The sequence below is a fragment of the Sorex araneus genome, chromosome 1, assembly GCF_027595985.1.
Source record: "Sorex araneus isolate mSorAra2 chromosome 1, mSorAra2.pri, whole genome shotgun sequence".
Classification (NCBI taxonomy): Eukaryota; Metazoa; Chordata; class Mammalia; order Eulipotyphla; family Soricidae; genus Sorex; species Sorex araneus.
Window position 1 is genome coordinate 82290153 of NC_073302.1, and position 23861 is coordinate 82314013.

The 23861-nt window shown below is 40.7% G+C and overlaps 1 protein-coding gene across 1 annotated transcript in view; it reads left to right on the forward strand.

The window, feature by feature from the left end:
- The window catches only part of RASEF (RAS and EF-hand domain containing), a 75364-nt gene extending 52987 nt beyond the window's left edge, over positions 1-22377 (forward strand). Inside the window, exons 6-17 of the mRNA XM_055123347.1 lie at positions 303-418; positions 2489-2557; positions 4032-4116; positions 5956-6044; positions 9507-9741; positions 10027-10161; positions 10272-10419; positions 12016-12097; positions 13316-13430; positions 17103-17222; positions 19471-19547; positions 22255-22377. Of these exons, the coding sequence (XP_054979322.1) occupies positions 303-418; positions 2489-2557; positions 4032-4116; positions 5956-6044; positions 9507-9741; positions 10027-10161; positions 10272-10419; positions 12016-12097; positions 13316-13430; positions 17103-17222; positions 19471-19547; positions 22255-22354 (1371 nt within the window). The 3' untranslated portion in view covers positions 22355-22377. The remainder of the gene's footprint in view (positions 1-302; positions 419-2488; positions 2558-4031; positions 4117-5955; positions 6045-9506; positions 9742-10026; positions 10162-10271; positions 10420-12015; positions 12098-13315; positions 13431-17102; positions 17223-19470; positions 19548-22254) is intronic.
- The last annotated feature ends 1484 nt before the right edge of the window (positions 22378-23861 follow it).

Genomic DNA, 23861 nt, shown 5'->3' on the forward strand with positions numbered 1-23861 from the left:
AGTGGTTACCAAAATGATAGGGAAAAGAAAGTGGGTAAACTGGGACAAAGGTGCTGAAACCTTTTTTGACTATTGGATATTTAGCACAAAATATCTAGTGTTTTGAAAAAGTAACAACAGTTTTGAGAATTTAACTTTGTGAAAACTTACAGTTTCAAATCATGTTGAACTGATGGGCCCTTAAACAACAAGATTTTTGGATTTGTGGAGTGGTGGGAGTCTGGATAAGAAGGTTACATGATGTTACTTCATTTTCCCAGGTAGAAGAAACTCAAATCTAATGACCTGTTTCCTCCCTTTAGGAAAATCAGAAAGTTAAGAAAGATCTTATAGAAGCACAGACAAACATAGCCTTTCTTCAGAGTGAATTAGATGCTTTGAAAAGTGATTATGCTGATCAAAGTCTGAATTCTGAGAGGTATGATACTTCCTGTTTTGTATCTTGGATTGAGTGGAATGGCTGTGATATGAATTAAACTCAGTTAAGTAATAATAGACTATTTACTACGTTCTTCACTTTTTAAACTTGTACTTTCAGTGTCAGGTTTTCTAGCTTTAAAATTTTCTTAAATAAAATACAAATACTTAGTTGAAATAGTTTGTATCGGACCATGAATGACTTCTTAAATGTTTGGATTATCTGGGAGAAAATGCCAAAAATGTTGAAAGTTAATACAAATTAAAGTGCTTGAGGGTAGGAATCCTAACCTACAGTATAAGAAAAGGGAAAAGTAGCCATTAAGGCACCTAATTTTATTTTCTTATGTTTAGCAGTTTGGGGTGAATAATGTAAGACCCAACATATGCATGCCATGCATATGGAGGCACATATTTATCTGTGTCTGCCTCTCTCTCCATGTGCATGGATGGTTACATAGGGCCATGAAAATATAAAATGCATCCATGTTCACATGCATATTTGCCTATAAATGCACATATGTGTAGGAAATGTTCATTCCATTAACACATACACCTGTATGCATTCATAATACACACATGCACAGTTGGGGAAAGCATCTTGTTATTTTGTCTGCAAACTTAATCAGAATTAAGATGGATTGAATTAAGTGTTTGTGAAGTGCTTACTATTAACGGGCCCCTGAGCTAAAGAAGCAGTTAGTGTGGAAGATATTTTAGAAGTCTCTACTCTTTGGGTCCCTCGAGTTTGTTTGGTTCTGGTTTTTGTGCCACAGCTAGCAGTGCTCGGGGCTTCCTACAGGCTCTGTGCTCAGGGATCACTCCTGGAGGGGCCAGGGAGCGTATGTGGTGCTGGGGATCAAACCCAGCTTGGCTTGTGCAAGACAAGTGCCTACCTGCTGTTCTCCTACTTCAGCCCTGAATCCTCAAATTTAATTCAGAAAAATAAAGAACTAAAAGGTTATGAATTTTAAAATCCCGGTGTCAGAAATCCAGCTTCATTGTGAGAGTTGCCATTTGATGTGGACAGGGTGTTCTTTTAGTCTAGAAGATGCGAGGAACTTTATAGAAAGGGATTGGGGTGAAGGGCAGGGAGAGCTGAGGTATATGGGGTATGTTCCTCCATCAGCCAGACACGGTCACCCCCCCCCACCCCACATGGCCCTGCCCTGCAGCTGACCCCACCCACAGAGCATTCTGCAAGGTGGGGTTTTCCAACTTGAGAAAAGAAAGTGTGAGATGTTGTAAGGGAGGCAGTAAGCAACTCACAGAAAGAACACAGGGCAAGATAACCCTGGTTTGGGGTGGGGGAATCTGTTTTGAATGCAAATAAAATAGTCTTTAAAATATTAAGCAGTATGAAAGCTAGTTAAAAATCCAGCATTTTTGGTTTGGAAACTTCAATTTCTGATTGTAATTGGGGAAATTTTAACCATTATCAAAAGAGCGGAAAAGCAGGTTAATGTGGATAAAATTCAATAACCTGGGTTTTGGGAAGATAGTGGTGGGGTTTTGCCTGTTCGGAAATGGAGCCGCACATGAGCTGGGACTGGAATGGCAGGTGAGTGTTTGGAGTGGGCTTTCTGAGGAGGCTTCACAATAAAGCAATGAAGAAAGATTCAGCTTAGATTTCTAGGGACCTGACAAAGTCTGGGCTGGTGGATTCTTCTGTGACTTAGGGGTTGGGGGTGGGAAGGAGAGGAGAAATCATCACAAGGATAGAGAAAATAACTGGAGTTTCTAACTAAGGCTGAAAATGAGCAGAGAAGGGTCAGGGTAAGAGTGCCAGTGGGATCTTGAGTGCTGAGCATGGGGCTGTCTAGGGGAGGCCATGTAGCAGCTCTGTGTTTCAGGCCCCGGGGGGAAGAGAGCTGGGCCTGGTGAAGTGGGTGGCTGGGGGGCTCACAGGCTGAAGCAGAGGAACCGGAACCGAGTAGGAACACGAGCAGATCAAAAACCACGGCCAAGGCCATGCAGCTTCAAAAAGGGTGAAAAGTGGTGTTGGGTGTAGTGAAGGAATGGCCAGACAGAGCACTAAATTCTCCTTTTAATGCAAAATGTGTTCTTACAGGGATCTGGAAATAATTCGAGAGTACACAGAAGACCGAAATAGTCTTGAGAGGCAAATTGAAATGCTCCAGTAAGTTCTACTGCTAAACGCTCATTTTACCTACTTAATCTCTGGTCACTCCGTTCACACCTGGGCTGTGAGTTTCTTCTCACTGTTGGATTTGGTACATCCATTTAGATTTTTCATGCTTCTGATGCCCAATAAGCTGCTTCAAATTCAGGAGTCAGAGCCCAGTTCTCCAAAGTTCTCACAAGTCAGAAGCTCTGTTCACTGTGTCTCTGTGAGGAAGGAGGAGGGGCTCTGACCGCGCTGGTTTTTCCTGCAGGGCCAGTGTCTTGATACAGCACCAGGCATGCTCGATCATTCTTTGGCAATTTACTGGGCTTAGAGGCATATTTTTCTTAGTTTATTTTTCCTTTAAACTAAAATGATACTTTTAAATTCTAGTTATAATTTTAATTATAAAATAGTGTAGTTCTGTTACCTTTATCCTCAAGCACCTTCTCTGTAAAACCTCCCCTCCGACATCCCTTTTTTTCTTCTACAGTGTTTTGGGGCATTCACACCCCCACAAACACACCCCAAATTAAGTAAGATCAGGCTTACTATATTTATTGTCATCAGTTTTGGATCTTCATTAGGTCTCCCTGCATCTGTACAGAGTTGTATCCTTTTAGGAAGCTTCACTCAGCATTTTTGATAGGTCAAGTGCTCAAGATACTGAGAAAAAGTCTTTTCTGATGGGACAGTTCACAGGAGGAAGATATGAATTGGTCAGTCATTATAGAAATCAGTGAAATGCCAAGTGAAGTTAGACAAAGAGTTTGGACTGCTTTCCAAAGGGTGTATTGTGGAGAGTTCATCCTGCCCATTGAGGTCCAGGAGGCCTTCCTGGAGAAAGTGAGGATCACCCGAGACTTGACAAATAAGTAGACCCTTTTGGGATGATCTTGTCATCGAGCTCATTCCCATAGAGGAGGTTGCTGAGGGCCTGACAGATCCAGTGACTTCCAGATGTCACATGGACAATATCTGAGTTGGAATTTAAGCCTAGAATCAGCATCGGAGCACACAAATGTCTGGTGCAATGGCATCAGGCCATGAGTGAGGCTTACGAGAAATTTGGAGAAAAAGTGATTTGCGCACCCTGTGCCCACTGCCGCTGATGTGCATGCAGTGGGATGGAGGCCAGCTGCACACCACCGGGCTCATGCTTCTGGGTCAGACGCCAGCATGCAGCCTGTTCAAACAGCGGGACTAGCGGGGGGAAGAGTAGGTTTCTCAGTAGAGCTCATTTCCTCCTGAAAGGCCTTTAGGCCTCCTCTCTAAAGAGAGAGGAGACACCACTTAAGTTGCACTTGTGGAAATGAAGTATGAGCTCATTGTATGAGATTGGAAGAAAAGTGGTGGAGAGTTGCACAGGCTGGTAAGTAGTTCCCTATTCCGAACCTCTCAGTCTGAAAGCACCTCTCGTCTTGAACCTCTCAGAGCCTATCCTACAAATTCTGTCCTTCAGTTACCTATTTTATTAATTCCTCCATAGAACAGCCAACCGGAAGCTGCATGACACTAATGATGGCCTACGGAGTGCCCTGGAAAATAGTTACAGCAGGTTCAACAGATCCTTGGTATGTCGCATAGCTCTCATACTTTTTTTTTAAGATTTTATTTTATTGAATCACCATGAGATAGTTACAGGCTTTCATGTTTGGGTTACAATCTGACAATGATCAAACACCCATCCCTCCACCAGTGAACATTCCCCACCACCAATATCCCAGGTATGCCCCCCCCTTTCCCACCCTCCCCCTGCCTCCATGGCAGAAAATATTCCCCATAATCTTTCTTTACGTTTGAACGTTATGGCGTGCAACACAGACACTGAGAGGTCATCAGGTTTGGTCCATTATCTACTTTCGGCATGCATCTCCCATCCCAACTGGTTCCTCCAGCCATCATTTTCTTAGTGATCCCTTCTCTATTCCATCTGTCTTCTCCCCTCCACTCATGAAGCAGGCTTCCAGCTATGGTGCAATTCCCCGGCCCTTGTATCTACCGTCCTTGGATGTAAACCTCATGCGATGCTACCTACACTCCACAAATGAGTGCAGTCCCTCTATGTCTGTCCCTCTCTTTCTGACTCATTTCACTTAGCATAATATTCTCCATGTCTATCCATTTGTAAGCAAATTTCATGACTTCATCTCTCCTAAAAGCTGCATAGTATTCCATTGTATAGATAGACTAACCAGTCATCTTTAACCAGTCATCTGTTTTAGGGCACTTGGGTTGTTTCCAGATTTTGGCTATTGTGAACAATGCTGCAATGAATATATAGGTACAGATGTCATTTCTACTGTGCTCATTTGCATCCTCGGGATATATTCCCACTCTCATACTTTTTTTTCTGTCTTGGAGTGGATTATTTTCATGTATTTTCTTCAAGAGTAACTTCATAGATGGAGTTTACAATAATAAGATGCTTTCCAGTATCACTCAAGGAGGCATTTTTTCCAGATTAAAAATGCAATCATTCCTTAAGGAAATAAATGCCTAAGATGTTAACCATGTTTTGTTAAAAGAAAGCCAAAGAAGGATGTGTAAGGTATGGCTTGTGCTCTCAAAGAATTCAGACTGTGCAGGGAGTTCATGTGTGCACAGCTAGCAATATGAAGAAAGAAGATTCCACGGAGGACCAAATTAGATCCTGCCCAGTAGTGAGGAAGGAGAAGGGACTTCTGATGTTGGAATGAAATTGTCCAAGTTGAGGCTTCTTTTGTCCCACAAGAACAAGCTAAGTCCAACAGACGATTTTGAGAATGTGTACAAGAGAGCCTCTTCTGGTTTTTTGTGTTTTTTTTTTGAGGGGGGAGGTCATCTTTAAGTGTAGAATTCTAGCATTATAGCACTGAACAAGTCAGTCACTGTGTCATCATAGTGTTTGAAAAGAGACAGGTATCAAAAAGCTGATACTGTGCCATTCTGGAAAACATGGGAAACTCCTGTATGGCTTATGCTATGGGTTTTATATAAGATGTGAATAAAGAGAGAACTGTGGACTGTTCCCTTTTATTTAAAAATTTCTTTTTATTATGACACCATGATTTGCATAGTTCTTCATAGTTGAGCTCTAGACATACAGTGTTCAGCCCCAATCCCACCACCAGTGTCCACTTCCCTCTATCACTGTCCAGGTTCACGCCCTCTCTCCCACCCACATCCTGCCCATTGATAAGTTTAGTTGCTGTGGTTTATATCTCCTTTGTCGCAGTTTTCTCTTCATTTTCATGCTCACATTTGCTCAGGTAAGATCGCAACTTGTAAAAAAAAAAAAGATCGAAACTTGTCACTAGTGTGCTACAGTTTAAAAAGCAGTCTGTCTTGTTTGACTACCTACTGTTTATGTATGTGCAGCAGGGGAATATAAATGTTTATTTGGAATAACAAATGTTACTTATTTATTACAGCGCATAAATAATATATCACCAGGGAATACAATTTCTAGAAACAGTCCCAGATTTAATGGTCATTCTCCTCAACCTCTGGGCTATGACAGGTATGTTAACACCTACTTACTCTTTGTTTGAATTCTGTATCAAAGTTAAAAGGAAAGTAGATTTCATTTATAGTGACATAATAGGTGAGACCCTAATTTCTATTTCTATCATTAAATTGGTGAAATAAAACATGTAAAGATTAATATCTTTGAGAGGGATAAGTGATTTCCTTAAGATGTTATTGTGACTTTTGTTTTATTTGTGTTCACCTTTTACCCTTAATCATGTCATGTTTCATAGAAGTAGACTCAGTAAGTGATATTTCAAGAAAACTAGTGAAACTAAGGCATATTGTGTTACCATATTTACGCACATGATATGTAACCTGAGAATGTTTAATAGTTCATCATAACATGTGAACTATATTTAAGAGAAAGTACACTTCAAAAGTAAATATATGGCTCATGAGCTACTATGGATGACATAAAAATTTGACATAATTTAACTCTCTTTGGATCAGTGAAGTCAAATACTTAGCCCATCTAACTTTGGGTTTAGTATAAAAATGGAAAGATTGCGGATGTGCATATGTTGCATGTACCTGCAGATGTGTACAATGCTGATACTGGGATATGTTACAGTTTGGAAGTAGAAGAGAATTCATAGTTTAGGTATCCAGCTTTCCATTTCTGATGCACCTTTTTTGTTTTTTACTGAATCACCATGAGGTACAGTTACAAACTTTCATGATTAAGTTTCAGCTATACAATGATCGAACACCCATCCCTCCACCAGTGCACATTTTTTACTACCAATGTTCCCAATATCCCTCCTGCCACTGCCACCTCATCCCACCTCCTGCCTCTGTGGCAGGCACCTTCTTTCTTACTTTTTCTTTACTTTTTGGGTATTATGGTTTGCAATATAGATACTTAGAGGCCATCATGTTTGGTTCTAAGTCTACTTTCAGCATGCCTGTCCAACCCCGAGCAATCATTTACTTAGTGGTTCCTTCTCCATCCCAACTGCCTTTTTCCCCAGCATGTGAGGCCATCCTCCTGGCCCTTATCTCTACTATCCTGGATGTTTGTCTCATATTATGTTACTTTATATTCCACAAATGAGTGCAGTCATTCTATGTCTGTCCCTCTTTCTGACTCATTTCACTTAGCACAAAACTCTCCATGTCCATTCACTTATAAGCAAATTTCATGACTTCATCTTTTCTAACAGCTGCATAGTATTCCATTGGTGTAGATGTACCGGAGTTTCTTAAAACAGTCATCTGTTCTTGGGAAACTTGGATTTTTTTCCAGATTTTGGCTATTGTGAACAATGCTGCAATAAACATATAAGTGCAGATGTCATTTCTACTGTGTTGTTTTGCATCTCTGAAATAATTCCCAGGTGTGTTATTGCTGTGTCATATGGGAGCTCAGTTTCTAGTTTTTGGAGAAATCTCCATGTTGTTTTCCAAAAAGGCTAGATCAGTTGGCATTCCCACCAACAATGAATGAGAGTCCCTTTTTCCCCACATCTGCTCTAGCACTGGTTGTGTTTGTTCTTTTTGATGTGTGCCAGTTTCTGTGGTATAAGATGATATCCTCATTGCTGTTCTGATTTGCTGATGCACCTTTCTGATTCCTTTTAGTTCCCCTTTCATTGGACAATTTGGGGTAAAGATTAATGCATTGCCTACCCTGGTAATAGCAAAGTGGTCAGGTTCCCATTTAGGACGGCATATCACCAGAATCTATTGGTTATAACTTTTTAGAAAATACTTTGCAGATATATGATGCTTATATTGCTTGCTGACATGTTAAATAAAAATGCTTAGTAGTTTATTCATTCTCATTAACAACAAAAATATGTGGGTGTCATGTGATTTTTTTCCTGGACTGATAGCTAAGGTCAGTCAGTTCTAAGTACGTAAGGAAAAGAAATTTATGTCAAAATTATTTCAGAAATTTCACTATGATTCCCTTTTACAAAAGCATGATGAAAAAGATTTGTAAATTCTGGACTAATTGATCCTTAGCAGTGGATTTTAAGGGACAAAATCATTGCATAGGTCCTCTGTGGAACAGAATATAGCACTTTTGTGCTTGTTATCTTGAACCTTAACTATAGACCACTGTAGACTGGGCAGGTGCTTCTTTTAGCACTGTGAACACTTTTGTGAAATAAATTAACATTTACTTTTCTGTTTTAGACTAATATAAAACCTCGCTAAAATGTTGTAAATGTAATCTGCTCCTCTTTTTGTCCTCATTGTATTTTAACTTTATGTATTTTAACTGTATTTTTTCTTAAGAACTCTAATAAAAATATAAGTTGTTTTATATTTTTACATACTTATGTAAATAAAACATTCTTTGGACAGGTAGGTGTAGTTTACTTTTATAAAGGTGTGTTTATAAGTTGAGTTTGAGAAAGTCTACGTTAAATTTAGAGTCTACATATTTAGGTAGGTGATTTATCAATTCAGGATTTAACTTCTTCCTTATTAAAAACAAGAATATATTTGAAAAATGCTTCTGACCAATCAATAGTGACATGGACCTGAAATATTCTGTATTATATTATAACATGAATGATTTCCTTGGAATTATTATAGAATAACCTAAAATCAGTTTTAAGAAGATGTTTCATAAATGACAAGGCAACAAATGTGTATACACACACACACATTCTTTGCTAGTGGGATTTACTATTTAATTTCTACTTAGGACCAAGACTTCATCAGTAAACAGCATATTTAGATGAAGTATGGTGGGTAAATCACCTTCTCAGTTAATTTTAAACATTTGCTGATGAGGTAAAAAATATTTTTGACCTCACATACTTGTGTGACTTGAACTGAGATCATCCTTTATTTTTCTACGTATGTTCATCTCCTGTCATTTCTTGTATCAGAGTTCTGTGTACCCTACCTATTCCCCTTGATTAGACCTTGATTAGAAATAGGCTTCCAGAAAAGTTTATCTGTTGGCCCTTATTTGTACTCCTCCAACTAAGAAAAATCTTCATTTTCCTGCACCACCTCTTCCAGTATTTGAAGAAAGGAATTTTTAGGAATCCAGCTGAATCAACTGAAACTCTTCCCATATGTCTACCCATACTGGATTGCCTTTCCCATATGAGTTCTCAGAATCCCTTTGTAGTAGAAAGCCAAAAGCAGACATCATCTGATCATAGTAGGAGCAAATACAGTTCTATGTTCTACACACATTTTTATGAACATATCTTGGCATGATAATTCATTTTTGTATCAGGAAGTATGGTAATTAAAATTTGCTTCACTTATCAAATATGTAGTTTGAAGTCTTTATCCCAGTTGCTCATTGCATAGAATGAACTGATAATACCTCACTGATTTTATCTCCCCCTTTGCTCAGCCATGGATTGCATTACAATTCTTGACAAAGGTGAGAATGTTGGTCTTCTTGATCCCACCCACTGTCCTGTGTAGTCTAGGCAGCATGAGCCTCAGGTAAAGCCCCCTTCTCTTATGCCCCCAGGTCATCCCACTCTTCCTATGTGGATGAGGACTGTGACTCATTGGCCCTCTGTGACCCCATGCAGAGGATTAATTGTGAAGTTGATAGCCTGCCTGAGAGTTGCTTTGATAGTGGCTTGTCTACCTTGAGGGATTACAATGAATATGACTCAGAGGTGGAAGACAAGCACCAGAGAAGATTTCAGAGGTCACACGGCACCCAGGAGAACTTTGGGGGTGATGCTTCAGACACAGATGTAAGTCCCACAAATCATCACTGCCCTTTGCCTCATCTTTGGTAAAAATCTGTTGCCATGTTGGGCTATAATTTGTTCTAGAAATCCCTCTGAAAGGTTCACAGTCAATAGAATGTTTTTTTTCTACAAAGTTGGGAAGAAACTTTGATAGGTTGACATTTGGGCCCTTGCTCTGTACTAGCATTGCGTGCGTGTATTCACCAGCATATTTTCCTTCTCTTTATTCCATGCTACAATTAGAAACATTTTTTTTTAACTGTTTTTAACTTTTTAAAAAATATACAGGTTCCTGATATAAGGGATGAGGAAACATACGTTTCAGACGAGGTGGCATCTGTCGTAGGCTGGAAGTCTCCAGGTCCTGTTAATGAAGGCAGTGTTGCTAGTTCCAGAAAGACCATCTCGGCACTTTCACCACAGGTAGTTAGTTTTGGAAGCTTCTCTTCAGGATTATTGTTGTCTGTGTCATACAACTTCTTAGTGAGAGAACTGGCCCTTCCTTTGTCACCCACTGTGGCTCTTTCCTCCAGACAGATACGGACGAGGACAGCCCTAAGTCCGCTGGCTCGAAGAAGGCTTACAAGATTGTGCTGGCTGGGGACGCTGCAGTGGGCAAGTCAAGTTTCCTCATGAGACTTTGCAAGAATGAATTTCGAGGAAATACATTTGCTACCTTGGGTATGCTTCCTTTTCCATTAAATGGGTAATGGCCTTCTTTAGTGTGGTTTTATTTTCTTTAGTGATTAAGTACACAGAGCTCTCTTCTCTCTCCCCGCCTCCCTCATGGACCTACGTAGAAAGGGATCTGTGTGTGTGTGTGTGTGTGTGTGTGTGTGTGTGTGTGTGTGTGTGTATGTGTGTGTGTCTAAGGAATATATGGCCCAGCTTTTGGACAGGAGGACGGATAAAGATTAGAGGTAGCTCTTTACCCAGTCAGATCAACCAAGCTCAGTTTTGAGCCTGCTGTGATATTCACATTTTCAGCAAACATTTCCTAAGACTTAACTTGAATCAGATACTGTTCAAGTTACTAAAGGTAAAATGAAAAATGGTGCTGAGTTCTACTGACCGAGAATTTATAGCCCAAAGGAGAAAAATGGGTGAGAACTGCATTTTAGAAATACTCTTTTGTCTGTGGTGGAGGGCAGCTCTCAACCTGCGGGGGAGGAGGTACTGAAAGATGTTAAAGTGCTATGTATGAAGCCTTATCAGACTGCAAAACAAAGTATGTGTGTAGGTGTGTGTATGTGTGAGAATAACTTTGTAGTTTGTAATAACTTTGTAATTTCATAGAAACTAAATTTAAAAACAGCAACTTTTCTTCTATAAATGTCTAGTTTTACATAGAACAGTCACCAGGAGTCATTTGAAATTGATAAAATGACATATTTTTGCTGGTTGGTCATTATGGTGAAACTTATATCCTTACACATGGTCCCTCCCCTCCTCCACAAGGAAATTTGAAAAACACCTCTCCTCTTGGAACAAGGAAAGGAGATGTATCCTGATACATGAAATTTGCATAATAGCAAAAAAAGTTGAAGATATGCAAAATGCAAATTGTTTTTTTTCTTCATCTAATTTTGATAACCAGAAAAGCAGGAACCATAGGAGTATCCTCTATATGAGTATCCTTATAAGTTTATGATCCTATTATACCCTTCAAGATAAGAAAGTTGAAAATTCACAATGATTTTGTTAATGTAATGTATTTGATTTGATTTTTAGGGAAGCAGGTGATATATGCCTATATACATCTCCATGCACATACACATATTTCAGTGTATGTGTATACACGTAACTATAGTATTTTCTTTTGTAGATTAAATCTCTCCCCAAGTTAGCCAACTTTTAGATGTCTATTCCCCTGAGTCCCAGGGACTGCTGTGTGCTCATGTGTGGTCTGACCTATAACCAGTATCTGAAAGCCATGTTCATTCTTTTGTTGTTGTTCTTTTGATTTGGGGTCATACCTGGTAGGGCTTACTCCTGAGTCTGTGCTCAGGGATCACTTCTGTGTGGGCTCAGGGGACTGTATGGGATGCCAGGGATTAAACCTGGGTCGGCCACCTGCAAGGCAAGTGTCCTCTCCACTCTACTGTTGCTCTTGCCCCGTCATGGTTTTTCTTCACTGAGCTGACTTTTGCCTGAATGACTTTTTTCTCATCTGAAAGGGATTCAAAGTAAAACCACTGTTGGAAAGTAAACATTGACAATGAAAAGCTTTTAAGTAATATAGATATTAACATCATATTCTCTTCTTCCCCTTTGCAGGAGTTGATTTCCAAATGAAAACTCTCTTTGTAGATGGAGAACAAACAGTGCTCCAGCTCTGGGACACAGCTGGTCAGGAGAGGTAAATGCCTTTCCTGAAGCTTCAGGGCCTGCCCGGGTCTGCTGCACAAGTCCTATAGACAGTTGGGGTAGTGAGTACTTATAATCCTGCAAGTGTAACATACTATAAGGTTATAGCAAATGGTACATAGTTTATATATAACAAAATCTCAGGTGTGCTTATCATCGCCTCTTAGCCCTTTTATCAGATATATAATAAGATCTTTAAGCTTCCTTTTTGGTACAGTTCAGTAGGGAGAAAGTGAATGCTCTTTTCAAACAAGAGGGTTTAGCTAAGGGCATAATCCTGAGTGATTGACAGTGTGAGGAGCTACTGGGCTGTGAGAAGAATTAAAGATGAAGAAGAGAACCTATCTGTGCCCTTGGGTTTAAGGGCAGAGGCAAAAACTAAGTAGCAGACTTTAATCTGGTGGCAGTGTCCTGTCTCATACTCATTGCTGATGACCAGACACACTAAACATAAGGCTGAGTCTTGTCTAGAATAGAATCTGTCAGTTGTTCCATACATTTGTTTGGGGTATCTTCCCCTTTCTGAGCCAGGTACCCTTCAGGCCACCGAGGTGTCTAAGAATGAGTAGATGTAAGAAGTCCCTGCCGTTGTTAGAGCTTTTGTGGTCTAGCAGATCAGGAATACCAACCTTAAAAAAATATTTGGGGTTGACACTGTTTTTAAGATAATGTAACATATTTGCACTGGCATCCAGTTGGGACATGTGTGTTGAATATGCTTCCCAAGTGAGATCCCTGCAGTTAAATATGTAAATATAAATCTATTGGTTCCTTGTTTTCAACCCCTGTACAGTTCTCCCATCCATACCTATCATCACTCTTTCACACCTCCATCCCAAGTATTTCTTCTCTACTGTCCATTTCCTTCAATCCTTCTCTTTGTACTGGGTGAGGGTTCAGGCAGCTTATGACTGAAGCTAACATTAATAGGAGTTCTGCTCTCTGCCTTTGGGGTTTGTAGATATTCTTGGGAGTGTTTGCAGAGAAATTGAATGGCTTTTCTATGCCACTAGTCTCAGCTCTCTCCACCATACCTTTTCCTGGGTCATGCCGGACTACAGAGATGACTATATCACAGGAACATATAGAAAATAGGTTCTCAGTCGGGACTTCCTTTAGAAGATGAGAAGAAGAGAGCTTCAGCAGAGATGAAGGATGAAGTCGCAGCTGGCTGACTAGCTCATTGCTCATATGCATTTCTCTTTTCCAGATTCAGAAGCATTGCCAAGTCTTACTTCAGAAGAGCAGACGGTGTCTTGCTGCTGTATGATGTCACATGTGAGAAAAGCTTTCTTAATGTCCGAGAATGGGTAGATATGATTGAGGTAAGAAATCAGCCTGGAGAAGCAGAAAACTCCAGAGAGGGCTTTCTAAGTTCCACAGAGAATGCTCTTTCTCTTCAGAGTGAACTAGAAACCTTTGAGCCACGCTGTCAGGAAGGCTGGATTCAGAGGCAAAGTTTCCATGAATAACAGACAGTGTTGGTCTCTTTCTCAACTGATTGTAAGTTCCCACCAAGCCAAAAGCAGCACCAAAGGGAGCTTCTGGGAGCTTCTGGATGTTTTGTAGATAAAACTAACCCCATTGGAAGCAAGTGAAGGCGCATATAATCCAGAATGCAGTAGCTCAGATAAACGGGTGGTGTGGGTGAGCTTCTAACGTGGCTGGATGTCTATAGCAGCTTCCACGCGAGCAGGAGCAGTTAGAACACTAACTGGTCAGGAGCACGCCCCGAGCCCACTGGTTCTCGACCTTAGTCCACTAATGGTTTGGATCTTTCCACTCTTTCCACGTCGTAAGGGGCCTCAACAGAGCAATCGATATGTCAACATGTGTGCTAACACCCAGGCTTTCTTTCAATCAAATGGTACATGTCTTTTTTTCTCCCCATCTGTTTTGGTTTCTTGGTAAGTTATTTTTCAAGTAGGAAATTACTTTGGTCATCGTGTACTGCCAGTATTAATTAATGACTTTCAAGCTACGGTTTATGCTCTGGTTCAACTTACATTCTTGGAAAATCAAAAACAGCTTTGACCAATACAAGTTTTCATGGAAGTTCGTTACCTGTGACTTTTAACCGACATGAAGTGCAGTTGTGGTTTCAGAGAACTGACTGCTATCTGATATCAAGTTAGTTCCTTGCTCAGATATACATTTTGTTCAGTAGACACATATGATTTAAAATTACAGAAACACATATATTGAGGTGGGCGAGGTGGAATTGAACCACACTCAGTGGTGCTCAGGAATCACTCCTGGCAGGCCTCGGGGGACCATGTGTAATGATGAGAATCGAACCTGGATTGGCTGCTTGTAAGGCACATGCCCTGCCCACTGTACTGTCTCTCTGGCCCCTTTCCCCATATTTTTATTTCACAAAATTTTCATATTGTATTCACCTATCTAATGTAGCTGAAAAAGAAAGGTACTATTATTTTTCCTTTCTATGAGAAACCTGTAGAACAGCATGTAGAGGGCCCAAGCTCTTAATTATTTAGAAGTTAGGGTTTCTATTATGGTTTGGAAGTAATTGTTATTTGGTAGACTCTAGTCAGGTCTCCAATTCAACATTTGTTGATTGTTTGGATAAGTGAGCACCACAGTGAGCAAAACATTAAGAGAATATACTTGTTTTGAAGAGTGGAGGTGGCAGAGTGATCGTGGGCAGGTGCTGCTTTGCATTAGGTTGACCTGGATTTGATTCCTGGAACCCCATATGGTTCCCCCCGCCCCTCCTTCCCCAGCATAGGAGTGATCCTGGAGCCAGAGCCAGGTGTCAATCTTGAGCACTGCTGGGTGTGGCACAAAAAGCCAAAAACAATCCATGTTTACTATCAAGAAAGGAATTCCAGGAAGAGTAGCACATTGAGAGCCACAGGGGCCCTTGTGGGACAGACCAGTGAGCCCAGAAGAGAATAACTGATGTCCAGAGTAACTTGTTACACAGATATTAAAAATCTGTGGCAGACCTAGGGAGGTAGCTCAAATGACTAGTGGGCGTGCTTTGCATGTGTGAGGCCTGGGCTTGATCCCCAGTGCCACATGGCTACGAGCACCAGTGCAATTACTCCAAGAGCTGCCTCTGAGCTCTGCTCGGTTTGGCACTACCCCCTGCTCTCTCAAGAAAATCTGTATAAAAGTGATCATTCATTGAAACTTTGGGATTTAAGTTTTAAGTCTTTGGATTATGCAAAATAATGAAGATCCAAAGGTCCAGTCAGCTGCAATAAGTGATGGCTTCACTTTTAATATCACCTTCTTCAGAGTCTTGAAAAGGAAGAAAATATGACTGAGGATGGATCCTTGATTTTATAAAAAAAAAAAATTAGACTCCTGATAGCATTTGATTTTGATATATGATAGAATGGGTGTGTGGCTCACTGTTTCATCACTCATTCCTTTACAATTAGAGAAAATTCTGTTGTGAGTTTATGTGGCCTCTCTAAACAGATATAGAAACTAATGTTGTGGTCATTGGGACAAGCAAGGGAATGGAGAAGCAGTAGTGTATGTGGTGACCTGGTAACACGAATTAGTAATAAAAACATTTCAGTCGAAAACTCCTGAACTCCAAAATCTTATAAATAAACTTAACATTGCTTAAGATTATGCCATCTACTTTCCAAGAATGAGTAATTTATTGACTTGAGAATGTAGCTAAAATTTGAATGGATATACTTAAAATTTCTTCCCAAGTTTTACTCATTCAAAAAAAAAGTAATTTTGTCGACCTGTTAGTCTGTGATGAGATAGAATAAAAGTGAGAGCCCTGATTTATGGAAATTGCACTCTTAGCTAAGGAGCTGGAATAGTCAGTAGTGGAAGTGTCCGGGGAGAGGAGGACCCAGCAGGAGCCTTACAAACTCCACAGAGTGTGCTCAGGGCAGCCCCACCCTGTAGATGAGATTTCCATTTCAGGCCTGGAGGAATTATTTATTGTAAACCCCCAGAGTTGACTTTTCTTTGTTGTAATACAAGTGCCTGGCTTGAACTTGAATCACATCCGCATCCACATCGAAGGGGACCCACTTCAAAGCAGAGAGGACCAACTCAAACACTTGGCCAGCCACAGGCTAGATTAGAACCAGGCTGCCCGATCCACCCCCATGGCCCCTTGTCTTATGGATTTTTGTTGACTTATTTAGTAACTAGTTAGTTGGGACTAACCTGTTTCCACCTACCCCCACCTTGACCTTTTTGGGGGCAGGAGGGATCTGTCTTTCCTGCTCTTAATTCCTTGTCTTACACTTTACCAGCAGATATAAATTTACCAACACAGATCAAGTCCATGAAATTCTAGAACGTCTTAGCTCCTGTGAAAGTAGAGCTTATGTATTCTCTCTACCTGGCACCTAGTGTGGTCAAGCGTGCAGTGTCATTTCCAGATTTCATAGGAAACATTTATTTTCTCCCCAAATTTTGTTTTAATAATTATTACTGAAGTTCACAAAAGGAAAAGAAGTTTCAGGAAATGTTTAGAGAGGGCTGGCCCAAGAAGAGGGTCACCTCACTGCATGAGCCCTGTGGTTTTCACCAGGTGGATCATTTGCTTTCCTTTGCAATTGTGGGCTCTTCCAAAATTCTCCCTCTGCTTAATCGCGTCCCGGACAGAGGTGTTTGGTGGACTTATCTCCCGAGATGAAAGACCTCCGCAGTAAGCCCCACACTTCGCCCCTGGAAGCTCTGTTTGTCATGATGTCTGTTGTGGGAGCATTCTCAGATGCTGAGATCCAACAGCCAGGCCACTTCGGATCTGGGCAGTTTCCCCTTTTATGTCCACATTTCAGAGACCCTGCAAATTCCCCTCTGGATGACCACCCCTGCACACACACACACACACACCCCCACACGCCCACACACCCACCCACACACCAAACACACACATACTTGCAGGCACCATTGCATGCCTGGCTGCCCACCTTATCCAGCAGGTGTTGGGAAATGGCAGTGCTGGCTGGCTTACGCTTGTTCCTTATGCTGCTTTTTCTCTGTGGTAGGACGCTACCCAGGAGCGCATCCCACTCATGTTGGTAGGAAACAAGGCTGACCTTCGGGAGACTACTGAAGCAGAAGGACAAAAATGTGTCCCAGGACACGTTGGAGAAAAACTGGCCATGGTAAGAGTGAGGGTGGGTGTATATTTGAAGAGGTCTTTCACTTTGATCTCACTACCTAAGTGGTTCCTTGATTCACTTGTGCAGTGTGTGATGGTGCTTCTGGAGTTAGACAAGCACAGCTCTCAGCAACACCCCCTCCAAACTCTCCAAGAATATGAGCGATTTCCCCAAGGATTCAACCCATTAAGTGCCAGATTGTTGGTAATAGTTCAGCCTTATTTTCACCCATTATGTGTCATTGATGAGCTGGATCCAAAATTATTTTGTTTCCTTCCTCTTCATGTTCTTCCTTGACTCTTCTAGTTTTTAGAAAGGGTAAAGAAAGAGGATGGATGTTTCATTTTGAAAAAGCCATTTTGGTTTCAGAAGCTTACCCTGCCAGGGTCATAAAGAGTCATGGAGTGATCACATGCGTGGAAAAGATCTGGAAGACATTTTTCTCTCACATTTGTGCATCCCTGGATGGAATAGTCAGAAATTGTTGGGAGTGATGTATCTGTGTAAGAGACGAACTCATTTCTACCCAGATCATTATTGTAGACACAGTTGCTGTCTTCTGAGGACCTGCACTCCCAGAGGTGTCTCTGTTTTCTCCAGCCTTTGCCCTCCTGCACCCGCACTGGTGGTCTGTTTCCAGACTCCCCAGATCCCCGTCATCTCATGGCTATGAGCTGAGCAGCAGCATCACCCTTCCTGCTGGGAAAGCTTTACTCTGTCACATTTTATAGATAGTCTGTGGACCTGAGGACTCATAAATAAACTCCCACTGTGGAGTTGGTCCCATCATTTTCTTCTGTTCTTTCTCCCTACCCAGAGCAGCTGTCACATTCTTTCTTTGCCCCTCGGATCCCCATGTAAGGCATACCCAGCCTTCCTAAGGAAATTGTATCCTCCAGCTTTGCAGACAAAGACACGAAAAGAACTGTTTCCTTTTCTTTTTTCCAGTTTGTTTTTGCTACACAACCAACCATGCTCAGGGGTTAAAACTGGCTCTGCGTTCCCGGTGGGCTTGGAGGACCATATGGGATGCAGGAGATTAAACCTGGGTTAGCCATATGCAAGGCAAATGCCCCACCCACTGTACTGTGTCTGTTGCCCCCACAAAATAACTTTTTCAAGTAGAATTATCATAAGATCTCTACAGGAAATGTATCAAAGGCTCTGAGGTTTCATGACAAAAGGACCTAACAGAATTTTCATGCTTAGTAAACAGTTCATTTTAGCTTCAGAGGAAGACACTCTAATAATCCAAAAGGAAGATGGATAGGAGTTGCCACAGTGAAGGAGGTAGATGAAGAGAGGGGATGACCTTGGTAATGAAACCATGGGCCCTGCGGCCCTGAGGAGGGAGGGAATTTGGAATATTGGAGAGGTCAGGTCCCCTGGAGAGGAGTGGGAGGGAATCAAGCTGAGAAGCTGACCATGAGCAAGGTGAGCCTTGAGGGTAAGGTCAAACGTTCATATATTGTTCTAGAACAGGAAACATCTAAAGGTTTAAAGCAAGAGAGATGATCAGTAATTGAACTCATGACCACTCTGAGCAGAACTAGGAAATAACCACCGGCTTTGGCAGCTGATGAACTGAGAGGAAAGATGTTAGTATAATGCATGGGTATGTCTGATATCTGTTGGCAAAAATGAGGCATTTTGGGAATGACACTTAATTCCTTAAACTGTAGCCTTTTTCTCTCAGGTGGTATGTTAGAGAGTATTTGATATATGACTGTTGGAAACAAAAACCTTAAAACATGTCATTTTGGGTTCTGTGTATGATTTTATTTTGGAGAAAATACTCTCAAGCAGTGCTCAGAGGATATGGGAATCGACCCTGGAGCCAGTGGATATTGTGCTACTTGGGCGAGGGATCATCCTGGCACCAGGAGTCACTGAAGAATCACTGTAGTGGCCTGTGGGGCTGCATCGTGAGCCCATGCAGTGCTGGGGTTCAGGCCAGGGGCCCCTCATCCCCTGCTGCTTCTGCTCTGAGTGCGTGAGTGCATGCATGAGTGTTGAACACAAAAATCATCTTGCTGCAAAATTTCAGGAAATTTTTCCTGAAATGACTGGCCTCAAACTCCATTTATTTCTTAGTATCAAAATGTGGAATTCAAGTTCTTAGCTACTAGGTACTCATCGTAAGTACCTAGTAAAAGAAAAGCATTTTGTTTTATTTTACTGGTTTTAGGAACTCAAACTTTAGGAAACTCAACTAAGCCTTTCATTATATTGTGTGCATCTTTTTCTACAGACTTATGGGGCCTTATTCTGCGAAACAAGTGCCAAAGATGGTTCAAATGTGTTGGAGGCTGTTCTCCATCTCGCCAGGTAATGTTCTGTCCTACAGTTGGAAAACTGGATGTAGAATTGGATTTTCATGTTGCTGATGGATATACCAATTGTTTTCACCATGACTATGTGTTGGGAAACTCTTACCATTCTGTGGTAGTTGGGAAAACAGTTGAATCATGTTTCATAAGACTGGAAACCCTGTGTACTGGCTCTGTACAAGCTGGCAGCCTGACTCTACTGCACAACTAAGCAGGTCCCGCCAAGGTGTTGCTGACATTTATGCGAAATGAGCTAATAGTTGACTTGTATGAATCATTTCCAGGAATCATGTAAACACAAGAGACTATTATAAGTATGATTATTCTGTCAATTTCCTGGGTAAAGAGAGAAAAAACTCTACAAAGTAAAGTATTGTGCAAGTTGAAAGCATTTTGTTAACTTATTGCCCCATAATTATTAAGCTAATGCAGTTGACTCAGTAATTTTTAAAAATTCAGGATATATATTGGAATTAACATCATACCATTTAAGAACTTGGTTATAAATACATTTTAATTCTTGAAGTATTCTTAGGAAATAACATCCATTAGGTTTATTTCTTCCACTGAGTTTTCTGCCGTGAATGGAAAGGTGAGCTGGATGGCGCTGTAGCCTTAGGCACTGTCCAGCTGTTGTTCGGCAGCTGATGGGCAGTCAGGAGGGGGAAGGATGTTGCTACTGCCCCATATCCTAGTGGGTCACAGTAGCAGGAGACTCAGTCCAGCCCCAACCTGCCCTTGAAAAGCTGTGGACAAATTTCTGGCTTTTTTCAGGCCTGTCTAATTTGCAAATGTGTTAATATGTGTGTGTGTGTGTGTGTGTGTGTGTGTGTGTGTACAAATCTCTGGCTTTTTTTCAGGTCTGTCTAATCTGTAAACTAGTGTGTGTGTGTGTGTGTGTGTGTGTGTGTGTGTGTTGGGGGTGGGGAGAGACAATGCTAGGGAAGATCATCTCCAAGGTCCTTCTTAGTTGACAGTTCATGATTTTACAATGTGGCTGTATTCCATGAACTAGCATAATCACTGGAGAATGCTCAAGAGTCTCAAGGACTCACCTTCAAGTTAAATGACTCCCAGTGGGTGCATCGCACCCTGAGTGCAGAATCGATTCTCTCCATCTGTGTCATAAATGTGGGAGAGGTCATCGACCTTTTTTGCTTTTTCCCCAGCTGCTCCCTGCTGGCTCTGGGGTGTGTTCGGGGGGGCGGCCCTATGTACCCAGGTGTGTCTGTTTACTTGAAACACCTGTAAGAACAGCAGTCTGACAATGAGTCACTTCAGCCAGGTTGTAGGCACATTACAGTTTGCTTTTAATACTTTGAACAAAGTGGTCAGAAAAAACATGTGCCTCAGTTATCAGGAGTTTTCTTATTGTAATTTCATGACAGACTGGCCTCTGGTGAGTATCAATAATATATCAAATGTGAAAATTATAAATAAGCAAACATGTAGGTAGAGTTGAATTTGCTAACAGCCTTCAGATATGGCTGTTAGAGCATCTTCAGTCACACATGGGAAAAGTGTATTCTCCCCAAGTGAAATAATCATTTACCACAGTTTCAAAGCTTTTAGAAAGTTATAGATATACATATATAATATATTTTTAAGTTATATCATATATTATATAATCTATAATTATACCATATAATTATGTGGTATATAGATACATTACATATATTTTTTAAAGTCAGATTTCTGAGTGCTCATAAGGCTCACATGAGGCTCCCTTTTATATCGTGACCTAAAACTTTGAAGAGCTTTGAGGCTTACTCTATATGGAGCAATATTTGGTTTTGAAGTGAGAACACAGCTGCTTGGTTGACAATGTGAACTGTTCTGTATTTTCTTGGTAAAAAGCTCTCAAATCCCAGGTAAAATTTGTCTTCGAAATACAGTTGCCCTTAGCTGATTTGAGAGCTGTCACAAACACTGAAAGTTAGCAAATAAATTTTCCTTCCCCAGAACCACAGGTTTTAAATGAATGATAATCCACAGGCAAGCAAAGAACGTCACTTCCTCTGGTGGCCTAGCTTTGGGCTGCTCCTTTGCCTGAATACCTTTGGTTCTATGCATTTGAACTCTCTCCTTGACAATGGAACAGGACTTCCTAGTTTCTCCAAATGTTCCTTTGGTGTCAACCTTTTTAAGAAGCTCCAAGAAACCTTCCTTCCTTGAGCCCAGGGTTGTGTTCCTGTAGCATAGGGTGCGTGTGTTTCAGCACCTCTCCTGGAACCTTGCAGTGAGTTATGTAGACACCTTTCAGTCTCCACAGTGCCCAAGAGGGTCCCAGAGTTTTGCATAAATTGGTCATTTGCCCAATGACTAAATGGCCTGGATTTTTGCATGAAAGTTGCATTAATTTTCTATTGTTGCTATAACAAATTTCCACAAATGTCCTGGCCTTAACAGTGAAAATGTATCATCTTCCAGGGGTCAAGTACCTTAAAGAAACAGTCGTGCAGACTGTGATGGGTTAGTGCTGTTCTCGTCCTTTCCCTGAGCCTTCATTTCCTATCTGTGACTGAGGGTAATTAGGCTCACGTTACCTGACAGGCAGGGTTGTGTGGGTGTGTGTTAAATAACAGAAATTTAACATGTGGCTGTATGTTAACTTTCCTTAAACAAGAACTATTTTTCTGTTACTGCTTGATTTTCCTTCTTTTCAACTCTCAGTACATTGGTTACCTCTACCTTTCTCTCTCCAGGGAAGTCAAGAAAAGAACTGATGAGGATGACAGCAAATCCATTACCAACCTGACGACTTCCAAAAAGTCAGCCCAGATGAAAAACTGTTGCAATGGTTAAATCCAAAGCATCCTTGGCCTATGAAGTCTTTGCTTCCAGTTGCTTCCAGAGTAATGAATTTGTAGGGCACTTGTTTTCTGCTGACTGATGCATGCGTTCCGTGCACACTATAAGGAGAGCTGCACTCAGGAAAGCTGAACTGTGCTTTAGATTCTTCCAGAACCTCAGCTCTTGGTTTTTGTGGGTTTTTTTTTTGTCTTTTTTCTTTTCTTGCTGTTTCAGTGAACCACTTGGGCCCACTGCTTAAATAAGACTCATCCTTACAGATTCTTCCCAGAGAACATGTAAATGTTTTTAAAGTGGGGGAAATCAGATGAAACTATGCCAGAAATGGACACAGTTGGGCTCATGTGGTAGAAAACTTTGAATATTTACTTAAAACAATTTTAGTGCTTGAGTTTCAGAAGTGTGTGTGTATGTGTGTGTGTGTGTGTGTGTGTGTGTGTGTATGTGTGTGTGTGTGTGTTGGGGGCGGGGGAGGGAGGTTATCATTCCGATGTTGTTTTTCACTGTCTGTTTTCTTCCATCATGTTCTGCCTGGTTCCTCTCTGTAAAACAGCCTACCTGACCTGGAAGGCCTTGACTACTTAGTCCTATAACATTTGAAGTACTGAGAAAAAAGAACCCAATGGCCCACAGTTAATAAGGATCCTGATTATTGGTACTTTTTGTTTTTTAATATTGAGGTATTGATTTTTCTCACTTCTGAAACAGAATTTAATTGAGAAAAAAATCATAACATTTTAGCCTCTATGGATGATAGAAAAATCTATGTCTCCAGTATAAAGAAAGAAAACAGTTTTATGACAAAAATAGCTGAAGGAGGGTATTTTATAATTTCAGAATACTCGTGAAGGCTGTGGCTTACATTTAATATTAAAAATTTCAGTGCAAACTTATTAAACCACAAACAACTGAAAAGTAAGTGTATAACACCAAAACAAACTGTCTCTTTTAACTTAAAGAAAAGAACAAAAGAAAGAAAGAAAGAAAGAGAGAGAGAGAAAGGAAGAAAGAAAAAAAGAAAGATAGAAAGAAAGAGAGAGAAAGAAAGAAAGAAAGAAAGAAAGAAAGAAAGAAAGAAAGAAAGAAAGAAAGAAAGAAAGAAAGAAAGAAAGAAAGAAAGAAAGAAAGAGAGAAAGAAAGAAAGAGAGAAAGGAAGAAAGAGAGAAAGGAAGGAAGAGAAAACAATTGTACCAGCAAATCTAGGACTGGCCAGAGCTAGGGACTAGGAGTAACTCATAAAGGGTATATAGTTTTTGGGGGGGAAAATGTTGAGAATTTTCTGGAATTAAATACTGAATAAACTTCACAACTTTGTGAAAATACTAAAAAACACTGAATTTAACATTTTAAAAGGGTGAATTTAATGGTCTGTGAATTATATCTGTTAAAAGGCATTAACAGGTTAACAACAGTTTGCCACAAGAAAATATACATGTTGAAATAAACATTTCCCCTTAATATAAGCTCAAGAGCTGGGGCCCCAGAACATGGCTCAGTGCCC